The 19,135-nt window shown below is 33.9% G+C and overlaps 1 protein-coding gene across 1 annotated transcript in view; it reads left to right on the top strand.

The window, feature by feature from the left end:
• Positions 1 to 19,135, top strand: part of mirr (iroquois-class homeodomain protein mirror) — a 44,834-nt gene that overhangs the window by 11,158 nt on the left and 14,541 nt on the right. The window contains exons 2-3 of the mRNA XM_029301126.2: positions 5,931 to 6,425; positions 12,607 to 12,719. Coding sequence (XP_029156959.1) covers positions 5,931 to 6,425; positions 12,607 to 12,719 — 608 coding nt within the window. The remainder of the gene's footprint in view (positions 1 to 5,930; positions 6,426 to 12,606; positions 12,720 to 19,135) is intronic.

Genomic DNA, 19,135 nt, shown 5'->3' with positions numbered 1-19,135 from the left:
TTACTTGTATACAGATGGATTTAGATTTTTAGACACAAATAATACTTTTAATGTTTTAATAATTTATTTGAGAAAATAAATTTTAATTTTAATTATAATATCATATTTATTGGAATTGTCGTTTCACTATATATAATATAATCATACTACGTAAAATATTTAAATCTTTTCGACATATTTCGGTCAAATATTGAATATTTCTCAATATGAGAATATATATATATATATAATTTTTTTATTTATTACGTATCATACTAGAGTAAAAATTAACTTGTGTATAGATTATTCGACTCAAATAATATTTTTACTGTTTTAATAATTTATTTGAGGACGTAATCTTAATTATATCATACGAAATCTTTAAAATTATATTTTGACATTTAGTAAACAAATTACTTTTCTTCTACATAACGTTAATATTTTTACGATTGTTCAAAAAGTCTGTGTTATCAAAAAACTATTGTAATTTAACTAAAATAAATTATTGTCTACAGTATTATATAAATATTCTATAGTATTATATATACAATTAATATTATCAGTCAGATGAAAGATATATAATTCGTCAGTAATTTAAAATTAAGGAAAGTGTAAGTAGACGACCAGACTGGCTACAAATCAGGTATTTATTGCACAACGTTTCGACTGATGATTTCGGTCCTTTTATCAAGTGTCTTTATTTCACAGTAAGTCGTTGAGCGACGATGTGTGAAGATCGAACATTCATAGTAACGAATTATTTTAAACGTGCCTGTGCCATGAAATAAGTTTTGTGGTGTGTCTTAGTTATCTAATTTATCCTAGAACTTGATAAAATTCTGCGAATCGTCGGTCGAAACGTTATGTCACCAATAAATACCAGATTCGCAGCCAGTCTGGTCGTCTATTTACACTTTCCTTAATATTATCAAGTTTGTGCAAAAAAAAAAAATAACATTATAAAATCAATTAATATCAACGATAGTATGATACAAATATGATATTATAGATGAGCTCTTACTGATGCAATATGGGTTTCCATCGCTAAAAAATGTTTGCTAATCTCGAGGTTAAAAAATTATGATAAAATCTTCAAGCTTATGAAAAATAAAACTTAAGTAAATATGATTAAAGAACGCAAAAAGCATAACTGTAAAGTAATTTCAACATAAAAATGTGTTTGAGTCTAATAATCCAAACACGTTTGTGGAAAAAATGTCAAATTTGACGTTTAACCGCGCGAATATCTTCTGGAAAGAAAAAAAAAATGTCAACCCTCGTCTCATTTCCAGTCTTCTGTATTTCGATAATTTTTAGCAGCAACAAAATGTTTTCCTATCGCCGTCTTTCACGATCGAACCACGTCGTTATTTCTTCCTACGTCGACATGATCACTACACGCATACGAATCGTAAGAGACGCGTGTAACCAGGTGCTGTCAAGAGATTACTCTCTCTCTCTCTCTCTCTCTGATCTTCACCCTCTCTCTCCCTTTCTATAGGTCGCTATTTACGACCGCTTTAATCCGAGAATATCCAGTTTTTTTTCTCCCAGGCTATAGAGAGATGACGATCCATCGATCATCGACCGACATAGCGCGATATCGGTTTTTCGCGAGTAGCTCGTCGTCATCAGGTATATTCGAGTGTACCTAAACGCACGACACGATCATCATTCGTCGTTGGGATAACTTTTCGCGCGCAAACTTCTCGAACGTACACCCGACGACACAAAATTCCCGACAGGTAGCCTTCGCACAACGAACGCGGTTTTATCGCCAACCGGTTTTTTTATAGTATAATATACGTATCGACTAACGGATGTTTGCGCGGAGGTTTACACCGATTCTCGGGCGGTAAGTAACATATAATTATACTTAGGGAGGAATCCTTTCGCTTGTATTAACGCGATCTGGGGCGAGTTCGAGTTAATTATTTTTTTCAGTCGACGTTTGTTATCTCTCTGTCTCTCTTTGCCTTTCCCCCAAAGTATCCATAAATATTAATCCGATTCGTATACGCAAATGATACAATTTTAGGTTTAACGAAACTGGCTGGCGTGCGAGGAATGATAAGAACTGCCCCGAACGACATGCGAAACTTTCGTATAAAAGGAAAAAAATATTTCGTTTAGATACGCAAACCTCACAGAGCTCTTTGCTTAATTCTGCGATCTTGATGTCTGCGTTTAATCGTGAGAGTGATTGATCAAGGTATATTCGTAACGAAATGTAATTTACACGGTGTACGAATAATTAATGCTTTAGTCGCTGTCTGCTGGATATCATATGTAGATTATAAAAAGAATGCAATGTAACTTTTCTTGTATCTCTTATAATTAATTTTCGATAACACATTTTTGACTAGACTATATTTAATTTTTTCACGTATAAATACCAGTTATAGTTTCTCAATAATAAAATTGTTACAGAAATAATCGTCAAGCCGTGAAAAGTGAACATAGTAAAAAAATTAAGTTAATTTTAATTTAATAACAATCGGTTTTTTAAATATACTGTATAATTTTTCTTGTATCTTTTTATCAATTTTAAATAACACATTTTTATCTAGACAATATTTAGTTGTTTTATACATAAATATATATGGTACAAATATTAATTATAAATTTAATAAAATTGTTTCGAATTAATAGTTGTTAAATCGTGGAAAGTAAAAATAATAAAAAGGATAGAATTGATTTCATTTTAATAACGATCGTTTCTAACTAGACAATATTTAAATTATTTTACATATAAATATATATGCTAAAAATATTAATTATAATTGTGATAATAAAATTGTTACGGAATAATAGTCGTCAAGTCTGGAAATAAAAATAATAAAAAATTAAGGTTCATTTTATTCAAACAATTTTATTTTTTAAATACGCAATCTTCCTATATTCTATCCCTGCATAATAAATCTCATAAAAAATACAAGGTTTCATTTGCGATGAGAAAAAAAAACGCCACGGAGCACGACTGCGCGACACCTCGTAGAGGTGATATAGAGGTCGTCGCTTTGGTTTGCACGGTTGCGGACCGGCGGAGCTTCTCGATGCGATCGCATCCAGTAACTCCTGGCCGACTCCGCCGCGCCTGGCTTCCTCTCTCGGAGACTAGGGCTGAATTATGACCCGTAGTCGCGGACACTCGCCAACACGCTTCGTCGTTTAACCCTTTGCTCGATCCGGAGTCCCGGAGCACATTCTTGCCATTGCCGGCTTTTCCCTCGAACTCCCCGGAATCTTACGATTTCTGAGAGCAAGAGAGAAAGAGAGAATGGCCGATGTATGGTTATGCGAAGAGACCGGTTCTTACGTTCTTAAGCGAATGTCGATCGTATTTTTTTTAAATCGAAGGTTTTTCTATTTTCTCCATAAAATTACGCTTTCGTCAACGATAAAAGTTTTTCCTTGTTTGTGATCTGATGAACGACAGATGTAATAATCTCAAAATTAAATAATAGGCAATATTACTTAATCTGCAGCCAGTCATATAATTCGCAGAATCTGAATTTTTCATATTTTACTGGCTGTAAAACAGTAGTTGTATATTATTTAGCTTTGTTCAGCGGGTCATAAGTTACACAAATGTAATAGGCTCAAAGCTAAATAAAATTAAACCAGTCAAACACGAAAAACTCGGATTTTACGAATTATTTAACTGGTTGTAGCTTAATAACTAGCCATTATTTAGCTTTGAGGCTGTTACATTTTTTGTTCAGCAGATCATAAGCTACACCATATGAGGAAACCAGCTGATTTTATCAATATGCAATTGTATATAGGATTAGTGCGGGGTTTTTGAACCTATATATGAAATTGAATCCTTATAAAATCAGTTGATTTTCTTGTCTGTTGTAACTTATAACCTGCTGAACAAAAATGTAATAGACTCAAAGCTAAACGATTAAATCAGTCAAACACGAAAAACTCGGATTTTACGAATTGTTTAACTGGTTGTAGTTTAATAACTATCCATTATTTAGCTTTGAGGCTAGTACATTTTCTGTTCAGCAGATCATAAGTTACATTATATGAGGAAACCAGCCGATTTTATCAATATGCAATTGTATATAGGATTAGTGCGAGGCTTTTGAACTATATATGAAATCTTAGATAAAATTGAATTCTTATAAAATCAGTTTATTTTTTTCGTCTATTGTAATAAAAATGTAATAGGCTCACAGTTAAATGATCAAATCAGTTAAACACGAAAAACTCGAACTTTACAAATTGTTTAACTGGTTGTAGCTTAGTAACTATTCATTATTTAGCTTTGAGGCTATCGTATCTTTTGTTCCGCAGATTATAAGCTACAACATATGAGAAAACCAGCTGATTTTACCAATATTCAATTATATATAGGATTAGTGCGGGGTTTTTGAACCTATATGAAATCCTAGATGAAATTGAATCCTTTAAAATCAGTTGATTTTCTCGTCTGTTGTAACTTATGACCTGCTGAACAAAAATGTAATAGGCTCAAGGCTAAATGATTACACCAGTCAAACATGAAAAATTCGGTTTTTGCGAATTGTTTATTAACTAGTTGTAATTTAATAACTATCCATTATTTAACTTTAAGGTTACCGTATCGTTTGTTTAGCAGTTCATAAGTAATATATGAAAAAATATCAGCCAATTATATCGAAATCCAATTTCCATATCGATTGTGCGGGGTTCTTATGCGCTCTTCTTTTTCTTAATTAGAAATTCTCTAATGGGGCTACTTTGTTATATTTCATAGCTTTATCGCCGACCGAAATGCCCCGTGCTTCTCGAATCGAAACGCGTGTTGTTGGCGAGGATACATTATTTACCGTATATACATGCGTGCACGCACACGCGTTTGACCGTCATCGTGCGACAGTTGGCCCTCGAAACATCGACGAGACGCATCGAGGACACGCATTAACGCGACTCTGTCTCTCTCTATCTCTGTTTCTCTCTCTCTCGACGCCATAATGCGCATCGCGTATGGGTTTTTCGCCCCGACACAATGCATTTGGGGGTTTCGACAATATGTTTGGGGCCGCCGAAACGAGGCAACGGATGGATGGATGGCTGGAACAATCGCGAGGGGGTAAAGCGAAGCGTCTCTAGCCCCCGGAGTAGTAGGGATATTCCACGGAGGGTTTGTTTAGGTTCCCGGGCGCGAAAGGCACTCAACCCGCTAATCTATTTAGCCATAGTGTTTGATATGGAATTAATGAGGCCCGGCCAGCCATTATGCCGCTCGGGGCCCGTAGATTTTCGATTTGAGCTGTGGAAATAAAAGGGTGGAAGGGGAAAAAAGGGGGAGAGGCCTGATGGTTACGATCGCGTTCGGCTTTTCAGAGTGCACATAACGGAGATAGTCTTCGGGTCTCTCTTACGACATGCCAGCTGCAACACTTTGTCTCGATATTTTGATGCTTCGAAAAATATGCTACTGTATTCAGCGAGATACATCTAATTTCGCACAATTTGAGTCTCAGAAGAATCGAAGAGCGAAACTCAGACATTTCATACATTAGATTTAATTAATAAATAAAATTAATGAATTAGATAATTGAAATAATTTTTTAAATTTTTTATTGAAAATTTGATAAATAATTAACATTTAATTTTAATTAGAAATTAAATAAACAAAAATAATATTTAGATACGAAAGAAGAATTTTAGAATTTAATCAAATTTCCTAATTTTAGTCAAAAAATTTTATTATAATATTTCAAATTTAATTCTGATTTTAATTAAAGAATATTTATAAATGTGTGATTGAGTTTTCAATTTATCCAATTAAGATAAAAATATTTATTTTAACATAAGGTATGAATAACTTAATGACATAATTTAAGAAAAAAATTTGCAAAATAATCTTCGACAATTCTATTAAATATAGCTAAAAGAAAACCATAAAAAATGAAAAAATGCATACTCTAACGGATCAGACGTCTCTGTTACAGTGTCCTGTGACAGTGAGCTCGTCGTTGGCGTCGTCCTCGGCCTCGCCGCCGACGGTCGCGATCTTGAGCGCGGGCGGGACGTCTCTGGTGAGCAGCGTAGCCGCCGGTACGACAACGAATCATCCCCTGGACGTAGCCGGCTTGTCGCAAGCGAGGATGGCGGTGACGAGCGCGATCGTGAGACCGCCGGGTAGTCCCACCGCTTCGGTCAGCCCTTCCCAAGGTCACCCGCCGCCGTCGGCCGGCGGTCCCGCCGCGGCCAGATGCTGCGACACCGGCCGACCCATCTTCACGGATCCGCTGACGGGCCAGACCGTCTGCTCGTGTCAGTACGAGCTGCTCGGCGGCTATCAGCGTCTAGGTGGTCTACCCACGGCCGCGCTCTCCATGTACAGCGCGCCGTACGCGGCCGCGGCTGCGGCCGCGGCCTCCGAGGGCATGGCCGCGTACTTTCCCAGCCTGGGCGCCGAGCAGGCACCCTTCTACACGCCTACGGTGAGTCGATTTTCGTTATTATAATGTAAGAGACGACACAAACGTCTATGGATATTAAGAATTTCTCGCTTAAAAACGAAGAAATAATTTACGAGATCCAACATCATAAGATCACATTACGGCGAATACTTTTATAAATTAAATATAACAAATCGTAACACGGATAAATTTCTAATAAATTCTTGACTCGATTCAACGGACTATTAGTAAGTTTAAGAATAGGATAATTTTTTTTGTAAGAATTATAAATTACGTAACACTGTTATACTGAGGAAGACCGCGTGCGGTTGAAACGTTTATATGGATGATTTTTTGTCATTTTAATATATTGTTTATGAAATAAATTTTAATTGGATACAACATCTTAAATATTGCTCGATAAGTTGGCCTTTTTTTATTACATTTGTTGTTTTATATAATACACGAGCGAATAGAAATTTTAATTGATATTTCTTTATTATATTTTATGATCTTTTGGTAATTAGTAAACATGAACTTGATTGCGGACATGATTTTAAATAATCTGCTCCTCAAGTATTACGTAAAAAAAACGTAAGGAAAAGGGAAATTGCTGAAATGTTCTTTATTAAGAAAATTGACAACACACTAAATTTATAAAAGGACACTGAAAATCTAAACAATAATTAGGTACGACAAAATAATAAAGGCAGCTTAGTAATGACGATGTGTTTTAACAGTAGAACAACAGTTTTACGAAATTTATGACAGCTGTAACGGAACTTAGGTAAACAGATAATAATTTTTTGTAATTTTTTTAGAGTCGATAATTTATTGATCTCCGAAAATACTAACCGATTGCGTTAATTATTGTCTATATTGTGTTTATGTATAGTACACTTGAGAAGGAACAAGACCCATGGTCGCAACGTTGCGTTGATGATTAATTGAATAAAGCATTGCCAGTGTGGTCGATTAAAAAACCTTTCTTTGATTTTATCTATTGGTGACTTTCATTAAATTTATTGAATCATTGAATTATTTTATTATGGTTACAAAAATTTCGGAGCTGTCAAATTATTCTACAAAAATCCCAATTTTTATTTTTTTTCTCTATAAAACGCGGAGAATTTTAATATCTCGTTTTTACACAACATCCTGCTTTAGATGTAGATCGAAATCATCTAGACAAAGATAAGATAAAATATAGGCAAATATATCTTAAATAAGAAATAAAGATGAGACAAAGATCTTGTTTTTTTATCTAGAAGAAAATTAAAGCTTATTAAGAATTTTGTTAGATTATAATATTATAATATATATAATAAAAATTTATACATCTAAATAATTTTAAGCAACTATTTCTACATAAATGCGAAATATTTAAGAGATGATTCTTTATCGAAAATTGCAGGAGGTTTTTCATATAAACTTACTCCTCCCTGAGGAGTAATATTTCTTTAAAGAAGGAGGTAAAAATTAGATTTTTAATTCTTTTTCTCAAATTTTGGACAAATTGAAAAATTTAGAAGACATTTTCTACTAGTAAAAAGTTATCTTTTCGTATCGTTATAAGAGAATGAAACTAACAACCCCTATTTAATTTTTTTATTGAAATTACCAATTGAAATGTCATCATCTAAAAATATGCATTAGACAGCTTAATTTCCTTAGAAACTTTTTTTTACTTTTATATTTTTTTTCGTAAAATCAATAATTTTCAAAACAAAATGGAATAAAAGGCAGAATAATTTTTAAGAACTCTTTTTAAGAACAGTAAGGAATATATGTTTATATGAAAAACCCCCTTTAATTTTTGACAAAGAATTATCTCATAAAACTTTTCGCACTTATTTAGAAACATTTTCTATATAATGTGCAGTTTTAAAGAACAAAATATAAGGTATAAAATAATATGCTTATATTTTTATTTACAAGTTTTTATTTCCTAGACACAAGGATTTTTTTAAACGTATTAAATTATAAATTATTTTATTAAATTGTAATCTATAGAAACAGTTATTAATTATTTCAGTTTGCTAAATATATTTTCTATCTCCACAATTAAACAGAGATAATGCTAGAGCACAGATATTTAAAAATTAAAATTTTTCTCTATAAATATGATAATTAAAGTTTTATAAAAAATATGTTTACACTTGATGTAGACTAAACTCATTATATAAACATTATCTTATATAATTTAAAAATATAATACTTGTTTATCTAAAGTAAGAAGTAATAATCTAGATATAGAGATGAAGCAATTTTTATTCAGATAATCCATTTGGATATTTTTATTTAGATAATATAAATTATTGTTTGTATTATACAGTTTTTATACGTTCAAAGTGTATGCCTTATAACTCAATTGTGATAAATGATAAATGCGACAGCATTCGATTCAACTAGTGAGATATTTTACATCCGGATACTTGGTCCATAGAATTCCTTCGCGATGTAGAGAGAGAAAGCGCGGTATGTTAACGGGCCTGAGAGAGAGATAATATCGGTGCACGATTGAAGTAATTCGTGAAACTAAGAGTATCGCGATTTTTACGATATCATTAATGATAACGTAACCCGGAAACTCTCTTTGAATTCTATATTCTTGAGTTAACTTTACATTTATGTATCGTATTAATAAGACAGTTAAAAGACGAGATTAGCAAATATCTCTCATAATATAACGTATTTATGATGTACCCTTCGCCCCCTTGTTCGTTCTCCATATTATATGTTTAAATATTCACGAGCAGAAATTCTAGTATATAACGATACCAGCAAATGGTCGAGATAATCGTGTAATAGGAAAAATTTTCCATTATCCAACTTATTTCTCCATAGGTAGCCAATGCAGCAAATTAATTTCACTTGCTCGCACATTTACTTGTATAATGAGTAGCAAATTCGGTTAAAATGCCCAACGGCGTATTTAGAAGCTTTAAAATGATGATAGATAAATATGTAACGTGTTTTGCACATTGAATATTTGGGAAAAAAGGAATCATTTTTGCTTTAACGTTTTTAACATTTGTAATCAAGATAATATTAAATAAGCCGTGTCAGAAATTTATTAGTTAATAATATATTAAATTTAATTTAATATATATGTATTAAAATTAGAAAAAAAATTTTTAAAGTGAACCGACTAATTTGCATCATTGTTATGCCATTTTACTCTTATAACTTTTTATAGTGGATATTGGGATAAATCGATTTATATAAAAAATTAAGGTAGTTCTATTTAAAAGAAATATAAATAATCTCCAAATTGAAAAATCACTTTTTAGAAAAAGTTAGTAGCTCCAACTTCTTTTCCTCTTGAAATCCTACGTCTGAAACATTTTTCTCTACTTAAATGTATTGTTAGATATTTACGGTTGTTTAAAATGAGACACCCCGTATATTTGTGTGTTATTATGTTAATATTTTTACGCTATATTCCTTATGTAAATGTTACGTTCTTGTCTTACGTTGTATGTAAGAGAGTACCTTTTATACCTCCGGATAAGAGGAGTTGCAACACGAGGTTTTCGGATACCACTTCGGGATGCTACTCGCATTCGACGTAAAGTGCAAGAGGTTAATGTGTCTGAACGAATCCGTTGGAACCTCGAGAGATGCGAGAGACTTCTATCTTCGCTTCCGCGTTCCTATACCGCGTTGCTACCGAAACGGTTTCGATTGCGGCTCTCCAATATCGATAAACGACTATCGCCGAGTCGGCAATAGTAGCGGCATTATATTCGACCGTAAAATTTTTATCGCGCGGATTAAATCCCGCGTGGCGAACTTCTCTATATTTTTGTATCACCGAGCGCGCGCGGATTAAATCTTGATACGCGCGAGAATCTTTATATTCATGATTCTCGATTCGCGAATGCTCGCGCAAAGTGTGCTCGTGTGTTTATTTAGGAGATGAATCTCTATTCGGATTTTTCACCAAAGTCACGTCGAAATCTTTTCCAATGTGATTTGCAACCGATTTTCATCGCTTGTTTCTTGCAACGTTGATTTGCGATATAAACGATATACAGGGTATTCGTTAATAAATAATCGTCGCGTATTTCGTGTTTCGTTGGTAGATCAGGTTAAATTGAATAGAAAAGTTCTTTACCGTTTTGCAATCTTCACAATAATTAATGAGAAATCAATTGAAGAAGATCGACCAATCAGCGCAGATAAAGTGGGAGGAGCATTCTACAAATAGCGCGCGGATTGGTCGATCTTCTTTCATTAATTTCTCATTAATTATTGCAAAGATCGTGAACCGATAAAGAACTTTTCTACTTGGTTTAACCTGCTGCATCTGTGTATACGAAAGATGTGGCAATTATTACTAGACACCCTGTAGAATCCTGTAAAAGAGATCGTGTCTGTTCCTTCATCGTGTCACACACGAAGAAAATAACGGCGAAGCGTAAATTTATGAATTTATGGATTTTGTCTTGTTGTAAAGACTGTCGTGTGCCGTGATAACCGAGTAAGACCGAGTACTGTTATCGTCGCTCTTTATGATCGAGCTTAAGGAGCGAGTATATAGCGAGTGTAGTGTCTGCCCGTAACGAGGCAGCAGATTGTACAGGTTATGAGTGATTTCGCATAGGTAACGTTCGTGATAATCCTCTATATAAAGCCCATCAAACGTTACTTTTTAGTGAAAACAATTGCTTCCGCTTGTAGCAATTATTTTGAGCGTGAGTATGTAAGTTTACATCGCGTTTAACTCCTGTCATCAATATTTTCCAAAATATCGTTTATTTTTTCAGCGTTTCGTAATAATGAAGATTAGTAAAAATATAATTAAAATATATTATTGTATATATAATAAGTGCGCATAATTACACGAAAGAGAAAGACAAGGGAAGGGAGGAAGAAAGAAGCAGTAACACAGTGAGTCCTTTATAAACCTATTATCCCCGCAAGATGAAATACAGCAGAAATTTAATGGCGACCGCCTCCTGTCGTATAATCGAGGTCGCGAGGTTAGAGAAGCAAACAAGAGAGCCACACACATCGATCCTAATTATTATTATCAGCGCTCTGCCAGCTATTCTTTCATCATTGTGGTCGATCCAATCGGGAAATCGGGCTCTGCTGGCGATACGGATTAATTGCTCGCGTTCCTAAAAATGGATCTCTATCTTTCTCTCTCGGGCAATTAACCGCATTTTGCGCGATTCCATTTCAAAAAATCGCGATAATTAATGATCGGCGAACGTGCACACGTTCTCCAATGTGGGAAGCATTCGCAAATGTTATCGATGCCACACGCAAGGATGTGTGTATAAATTATTATTAGACAAACACATTTTTATATTGAAATTACATTACATTTATGCTTTTTGTGTTTTTTAATAATAAGATAAAATGTCTTTATAATTTTTATATATTTCTTTAAAATTTTTTTATAATTTTTTCGCCTAAAGATTAACAAAAATTTTTTTAAAATGGAAATCTATATTGCATCAGCAAATAATTCCATGATGTTGGCGTAATATCGCTGATATTGATAGGTTTTATAGTGTTTTTTTTTTGGTACAAACTCGAATAATTGTGTACATACACTATGCGCAATAATTAATCCTATTTTAATTGAATGACAATTGTTGTTTGACAACACAGAGTTTCCGAACAATCGTCAAAATTTTGTCGTTTAGGAAAAAAAAGTGATTTATTTATTAAATATTAAAATATAATTTTGAGTATTTCGTATATTAAGTATATAATTAAGATTATTTGAAACAAACTTAAATGAATCATTAAAACAGTGGAAACGTTTAAGTCTAATGTAACAGATTATATTTAGAACAGATTATGATCAGAAATACACTTGATGCAGAATACAAATTACTTTAAAAAAACTAGATGACATAAAAAGAGTTGCATCTTTTAACAAGTCATCAAGTGTCATACGATCGTTTTTGCAACAAATTATCGTGCAAATAACGCTGAGGTAAAAGATAGCAATCTATCTTGTTTTTTTTTTTTCGATCGAGCTAGATATGCTTGGATGATTCCTTCCACATTTAGATATGTATATTGCAATTACAAAAACGTGCGCGCACAAATAGGTGTAGTATCATCGATATCGCTAATTGATCGCTAATTGCCGTTTTTTATTTCACCTCGTTTCTTGTCTTCTCCGCGTTATACATCGAACTATCGCGGAATATCGAATATTCCGATGCTTATCCGTTCGTTCACGTCCTTGTTACAGCCTGCTGGTCTGGATCTCAAAGAGAATCTCGGCGCTGGAGCTGCGACTGCGTGGCCTTATCCTTCGGTGTATCACCCTTACGATGCTGCTTTCGCGAGTTACCCCTTCAACGGGTGAGTCTTGTGTAACCATATTTTTCGAACTACCTTTTATCGTCCGAGTTGTGAGTGTTGAGAGTTTAGCGTGTGGCTTAATAATTAATTATTAAAATCTGCAAAATAATCAAATATGTATGTATATCATCTGTCAAGAAAGTGAAGAAATATCTGTCAAGAAATATTCATGAGAGGGTGAAAGTAAGCTTGAAATAACCCATCACGCGTGTCACCTTGTATAGGTCAGGTTAGATATGTAGGTGTTTGTGTGTTCGGTAACTTTCATAAGTTGATAAAAATATTCCTTCGGCAGATCCTCGCGAGAGATACGAGGAAAGTGCCACCACGCACTCATTATAATTTTATTCATCTTCTTATCGGAGCGCTGAAAACCTTTATAGAGAGCAGACGCGACGCGATAACTGTTTTTAATGTCGACGGAACAATGTTTTACAAATGGAGCAACTGGCGAAACGTTCCTCGCGGAGGAACAAATCTTAATTAACCTCCCGTAATCTCTGTAACACTGCGTATATTTTCAACGCTGACGCGTTTTAATGCGTTTTTCCATTGCGAGAGCGAGAGACACGATCAGGTTTACATACATTTACGTTGGTTCTCTCTTCTCTCTCTCTCTCTCGCTCCTCTTCTACGATATAAACTCTTCGTGCACGAACGGAGAGATAAGGCGGCGAGAGAAACACATAAACATTCCAATAAATTAGCGCTTAACTGACCCGGGACTGTCGCCACGATGCTTTTTCCTCGCGTGCATTCGAAATCGGTCGCGACATATGTCGCGGTGACGCGACCGGTGAAAGGTCTCTCCTTGATAAGTACGATCCAACACTGCAACACGACGAAGATTAAAATTCGGAGAACCCGGGCGAGCAAAATTAATTGACGCGCGTAGAACCATATGATAATTAGTCCACGTTTCGAAGATTCTCGTCCGATTGTGCGATTCGATCGAGATTTTTGACAAGTCCCGATAATATTTTTTACGTCATTTCTTCTCTTAGCAAACCTTGACTCGTGTATTTCGATGATAATTATTCATAAATTTCTCTTATTAATTTATAAATATATTATTATAAATTATTATTAACATAAGTTATTATAGTAAATTATTCTAATAAATTCTAATAATTATTTATATAAATATTACTCTAAATATTATTATTAAATTCTTTCAATACTTTATAAAGAAATAAGTAAAAATTATTAAAATATTATTAATAAATAATTTAACTAGTGGTTTGAATGCGCTCCTACATTTATGAAGCATTTATGTAGAGAATATGTTGGTGTCACTTTGATGTCATGACAAATGCCGAATGATGACCGATGAAAATCTATTTCGAGGGGACCGAAAATCGGTAAGAGGCTCCGAGAACGCTCTCTTTCAGGCGTTTTATCTTTCACGCTCAATATCTAACGAATGCAAAATGCGACGCGTGTCACAACAAACTTGATAAAGATTCAATTCGTAGCGCTCATTACGTCAATGCCGTTGCGATCGATACACTTAATAAAATTTTCTCCGATACACTGAGCGCGATTGCGTTGGAAAAATAAATATATGTAACAAGCGAACGTGTATGTAATTCGCGAGGGAGGGAAGACCGTGTTCCTCTAAAGGCGAAGCGACGATGAGTTGACAACAGTGACGATCTATGCGTGGAATCTATACTGCCTATACTGTCGTGCGTGACGCACTTCCGGTGGCGGTCGCTGCTTTATATGCAAGGAAGCGATCGGGTAATACAGCTTGCTTAGCATCCATTCGCTCTAGTCGCGACTGAGAGATCGAGGTCCTCCCTTTGCGGGGACCCACCGCGCCGGGTTCTCGCGGGGTCCACGTTCGCACCGGAAACACATACACGCGCTATTAACGAGCGATGTAGAGAGAGAGAGAGAGAGAGATTGTGCACCTGCGCCAGCCAGATCGAGGGCGATTCGAAGAAAAATTTTTGTACCTACTTTTTTTCCAAGGATGACGTTCAGGTGAGCATTGTAGATACAATTCATTTCTCATTAAAATTAAATAGAATTAATCAATATTATAATTAATAATTATATATATTGTAATCATTTTTATTAACAATTTTATATATATATAATATATATATATAATAATTATTTTAATTAATAGATATAATCGCTAAGTTACACTTTTTTTTTAAATAAAAATTAGATTTTATTTTCTTGAAAACTATTGATTTTATGAAAACAATATAAGAAATAAAAAAGTCAGAGGTCAAGAAATCAAGCAATGCATATTTTTAGATGATCACATTCTGATAGGTTAAAAAGTTTTAATAAAAAATCGAATAGGGGCTGTTGGTTTCATTCCTTTTTAATGATATAAGAAGAAAAAAATTGTAATAAACTTTTTTTACTAGTGGAAAATATCTACCAAATTTCATTTTTTTAATATGTCTAAAATTTAAGAAAAAAAAATAAAACTTAGTTTTCTTCTCGCTTTGGAGGAATGTACTGTTTAGGACAGGATATAGGGAGGAGCATATACATGTTTAAATGAAAAATCCTCCTTAATTTTTGACAAAGAATTATTTTCTAAAGTTTTTGCACTTATTTATAAAAATATTCTGTATTTAATAATTATTTTAATTAATAATTATATGTATATGAATAAAATTATTGAAAAATTTAGTAATTATATAATAATTATAAATTAAATTCTTGCCAGAATAAATTGATTTTTCATAAAATATTACGCGCTTATTCTAGTTACAACGTGTTTTGTGCAAAATGTTTCGCGTTTTCGCGACACGCCCTGTTATTTCATGTATCTCTTCAAGGTAAATGAATTCGCATGACGAATCAACAAACAAGTAGGATTTCTTCAAGCTGCGTGCGTTATAGATCAAAATTATGCATGCCAGCATAAAAATATAAGAAACTTTTCCTTGTATGTGTACAAAGAAAAAATACATAAATGCTAAAAATGATAGTATATCATCGCTCGAGTGTCATTCGTTATCGACGCATCTTTTAAAGGTATTCAAATATTCCTCGCAGTCGTATTTTCACCAGAAGCGAAAGTTAATTTTTAACTTTAAAATTAGTATTATTTCTGTGTTTTATAATTTTTTCATAAATACTTTTTCACCATCTTGCACACTAGGTAGTACGCTGGTTTTCTTCCTTTCATAGTTCCTTGTCACGCACAGCACTGTCTCTCTCTCTCTCTTTCTTTACATCTTACAACGAGCTCAAACGCGAGCAAGAAATTATTACGCAGTCTATATCGTGTTCGTCGAATGTAAAGCGTGTATTTTATATACACATATAATTAATTTTCTCTCTCCTTACAATTATTATTAATTATAAGGGTATACACGCGCTGCAGAGAGTTTTCGTACTCATTTTTATTACGCAGAAAAGAAAACAGCATGGCTTTACATAAAACAGCCATATCGTTCATTCTCATCTCTCGTTAAATTAGTTCTGACACGAGTCGTCGCGATTTATTATTAATCCCACGTCATGCGAAGAGGACGGCGGAAGAATACGTATTCACGACGCAGAATTTCGGTAACGTCTCGCCGAGCCCGGAACTATCGGCCGAATCGGAACCCGGAGGTGCAAAGGATCCCCGACATTATGCACGAGCGTGCGCGACGACCACTTAACATGAGCATACAAAAAGCCAATAATGCAGCGTTGGCATGCACGGCCGCGAGGTCTCGGGATCGTGCGGGTTAACGGTCCCGTCTTTCCGGCGGATTGGTCCCGCTTCCGGAGACATATAGGGTAGACAATAAGAAGGCGGCGATATTGCGCGAGGCCTCTCTCTCTTTCTGTTTTTCTCTATCTCTTTCTCTCGCATTGACAGGAGGCCGCGCGCGAGAGCTCTTCATGTCCGGCGTCATACGTGTTTTATATTAAGCACGGTGTTTGTGCAACGACACGCCGCGATGTTTACGACACGTGCATCCTAATGCGGGAAATTCAGTTAGATGATACGCATCAGTCATCGGGGATCGATGATTCGCCCTCCGAGGAGCCGCGAAATCGATGAGATTTTTGATACAGTTCTATATTTCTCGATAAATACGACGTTTGTGTTACACAAGTTATTCAGGGAGATTATGCAAAATGATTATTCATTCAGAAAGACAATCGACTCTTAATGTTGCTCGTGTAATTACAGAGTAGAAACATTTGTTTTCTTCGTGAAAACGGTGCCCGTTTACATTTTTGGGTTAAATATTTAACATATTCATGGGTTAATTTAACATATAACTGTTTTGTTAATTGAACTTAAATGTTAAATTATTAAAACAACTGAAAAAAGTAAAAATAACACAATGTGTATCTATTTTACACGATAAATATGTTCTGCTTTATTAGTGACAAGATTTATTTCCTGTTAAAATTTACAGAAAAAAAAATGTTGATTTTTTATTGTATAATATAAGTAGGGATGATAAAATTGAGAATTAACATATTTTTTGTTAATTTTCACATTAAAAGTATATTAATTTTACACAAAATTTATTTTAAATTATTTGAAGTTTTGCATTTGTTTTGTGTTAAAATATTAACACAATATTTGTGTCTTTATTTGACATATTCACATTATGTTAAATTAACACAAAAAATGTGGACTGTTTGGGACATGTGATATTTATTAAGAAATTTTTCAACTGTGTAACAAGTGAACCCAAAAACTCTGATTTTGATTAAATTTACACACATTCTATAAAAAGATAAATTTTGAAATTTGTAATTGCTGCCCAAAAATAATTTTACGGAATGAAAGCGTCCTTCATATGTAGAGTGATTTTCTCGATGTTTCTCAAAAAATATTTAAGATATCAAAAATGTTTTATAAGAAATTTTCATGATAAAAACACCTAATCTAATCATATTAATAAAATTTTGATAACAAAATAATTCTTTTCAAAGATTCAAATTTTTTTCAAAAATTTTTTTTTTAATTTTATTAATGTAACTGAATATAGATATTTTTATAATGAAATTTTTGTATAAAACATTTCTTGATTATTTCAAATGCTCTTCGAAATATATCGGGAAAATGAAAAACTACATGATTTCACTATTTGGAAGTATTTTTTCTAAATTTATTTATTTATCCCTTTTGCATGTGTGTAAAATTTCATCAAAATCAAAATTTCAGGTTTGCGAGGTACCTTTCTATACAGTTGGAAAATTTGTGTTTTCTTATTAAAAATGGTGCGTGTTAAAATTTTTATGTTAAATATTTAACACATTCATGCGTTAATTTAACACATTGCTGTTGTCTCAATTGAATTCAAATGTTAAATTATTAAAACAATTGAAAAAAGTATAAAAATAACACAATGTGCATCTATTTTTCATTTTACACAATAAATATATTTCGTATTATTAGTAATAAGATATATCTGTTAAAGTTTGCAGAAAAAGTTTTCTTCTATAATATAAGCAAGGATGATAAAATGTAAAATTAACATTCTCTTTTAGTTAATTTCTACATTAAAACTATGTTAATTTTACACAAAATTTTACTTGAAGTTCGATTTTATTTTATGTACAATATTGTGTTACCATTTAACATATCCGTATTATATTAAATTAACACAAAAATTTCTGTGGACCGTTTGGGACATGTGATATTTATTAAATTTAACACAAATTTTTCAACTGTGTAAGACAAGTTATATCGAGCACTTATAAAATGAGAGACAAAACTTGAACAGATGCGTCACGGATTACTACACATTTGTAAACTAAAAACTATTTTTTAAAATCAAATAAACTATTTTAAAAAAAAGTCCTATACCAAAAAAGCAAAAGAAAGAAAATTGATAATCTGAAAAAAGGTGTTAACGTTAAATGCCGCGATCGGTGGGCGGAATAATCTTTGGGGGCCGGTTCGGCGTGATTATTTAGAAATTATTAGAGCTTCTCCTGCCGACAGGACTCGAGATATTCGCGGCTAATGAGACGAGGCGGAACCGGTGTCCTGCGTCTCCCTTTTCTTCGACGCCCGTAAGATACGTCTCGCGTGGATGATGTACGGCCGTTTAATGACCCGGTTTGGGTCCCAGGGGGGATGGTTTTTGCTCGGCCCGGTATAAGGGTTGAGAGAGGACGTATCGGGCGGAAAAGTCAGTTTGACGCTCGTCGTTTTTCGTCGGAGGGCACCGCTCCTTTTGCAGAGACGAAACATGCAGATGACAGCGTTTCGTCGAACCACGTGACAGGACCCCGCGGAATGCGCGCCGTTCTTTTCCCATTAGGCTTAATGGACGTAGATTAGTTCTGGCCCGGAGGGTTACATAGGCGTGCCAGGATTTAATGACTCGGCCGCGCCCCTGGTTCTGTCGATACCTTGGGCCTTCGACTACGAAATTGTCGCGAATGTCGCGCTCTTGCACTCTGATTACAGGCAGATCGAA

Source organism: Nylanderia fulva, unplaced genomic scaffold (genome assembly GCF_048542155.1).
Source record: "Nylanderia fulva isolate GAGA-0341 unplaced genomic scaffold, ASM4854215v1 Scaffold44, whole genome shotgun sequence".
In the NCBI taxonomy this organism is placed as follows: Eukaryota; Metazoa; Arthropoda; class Insecta; order Hymenoptera; family Formicidae; genus Nylanderia; species Nylanderia fulva.
This window is presented reverse-complemented; position numbering and strand designations above follow the sequence as displayed.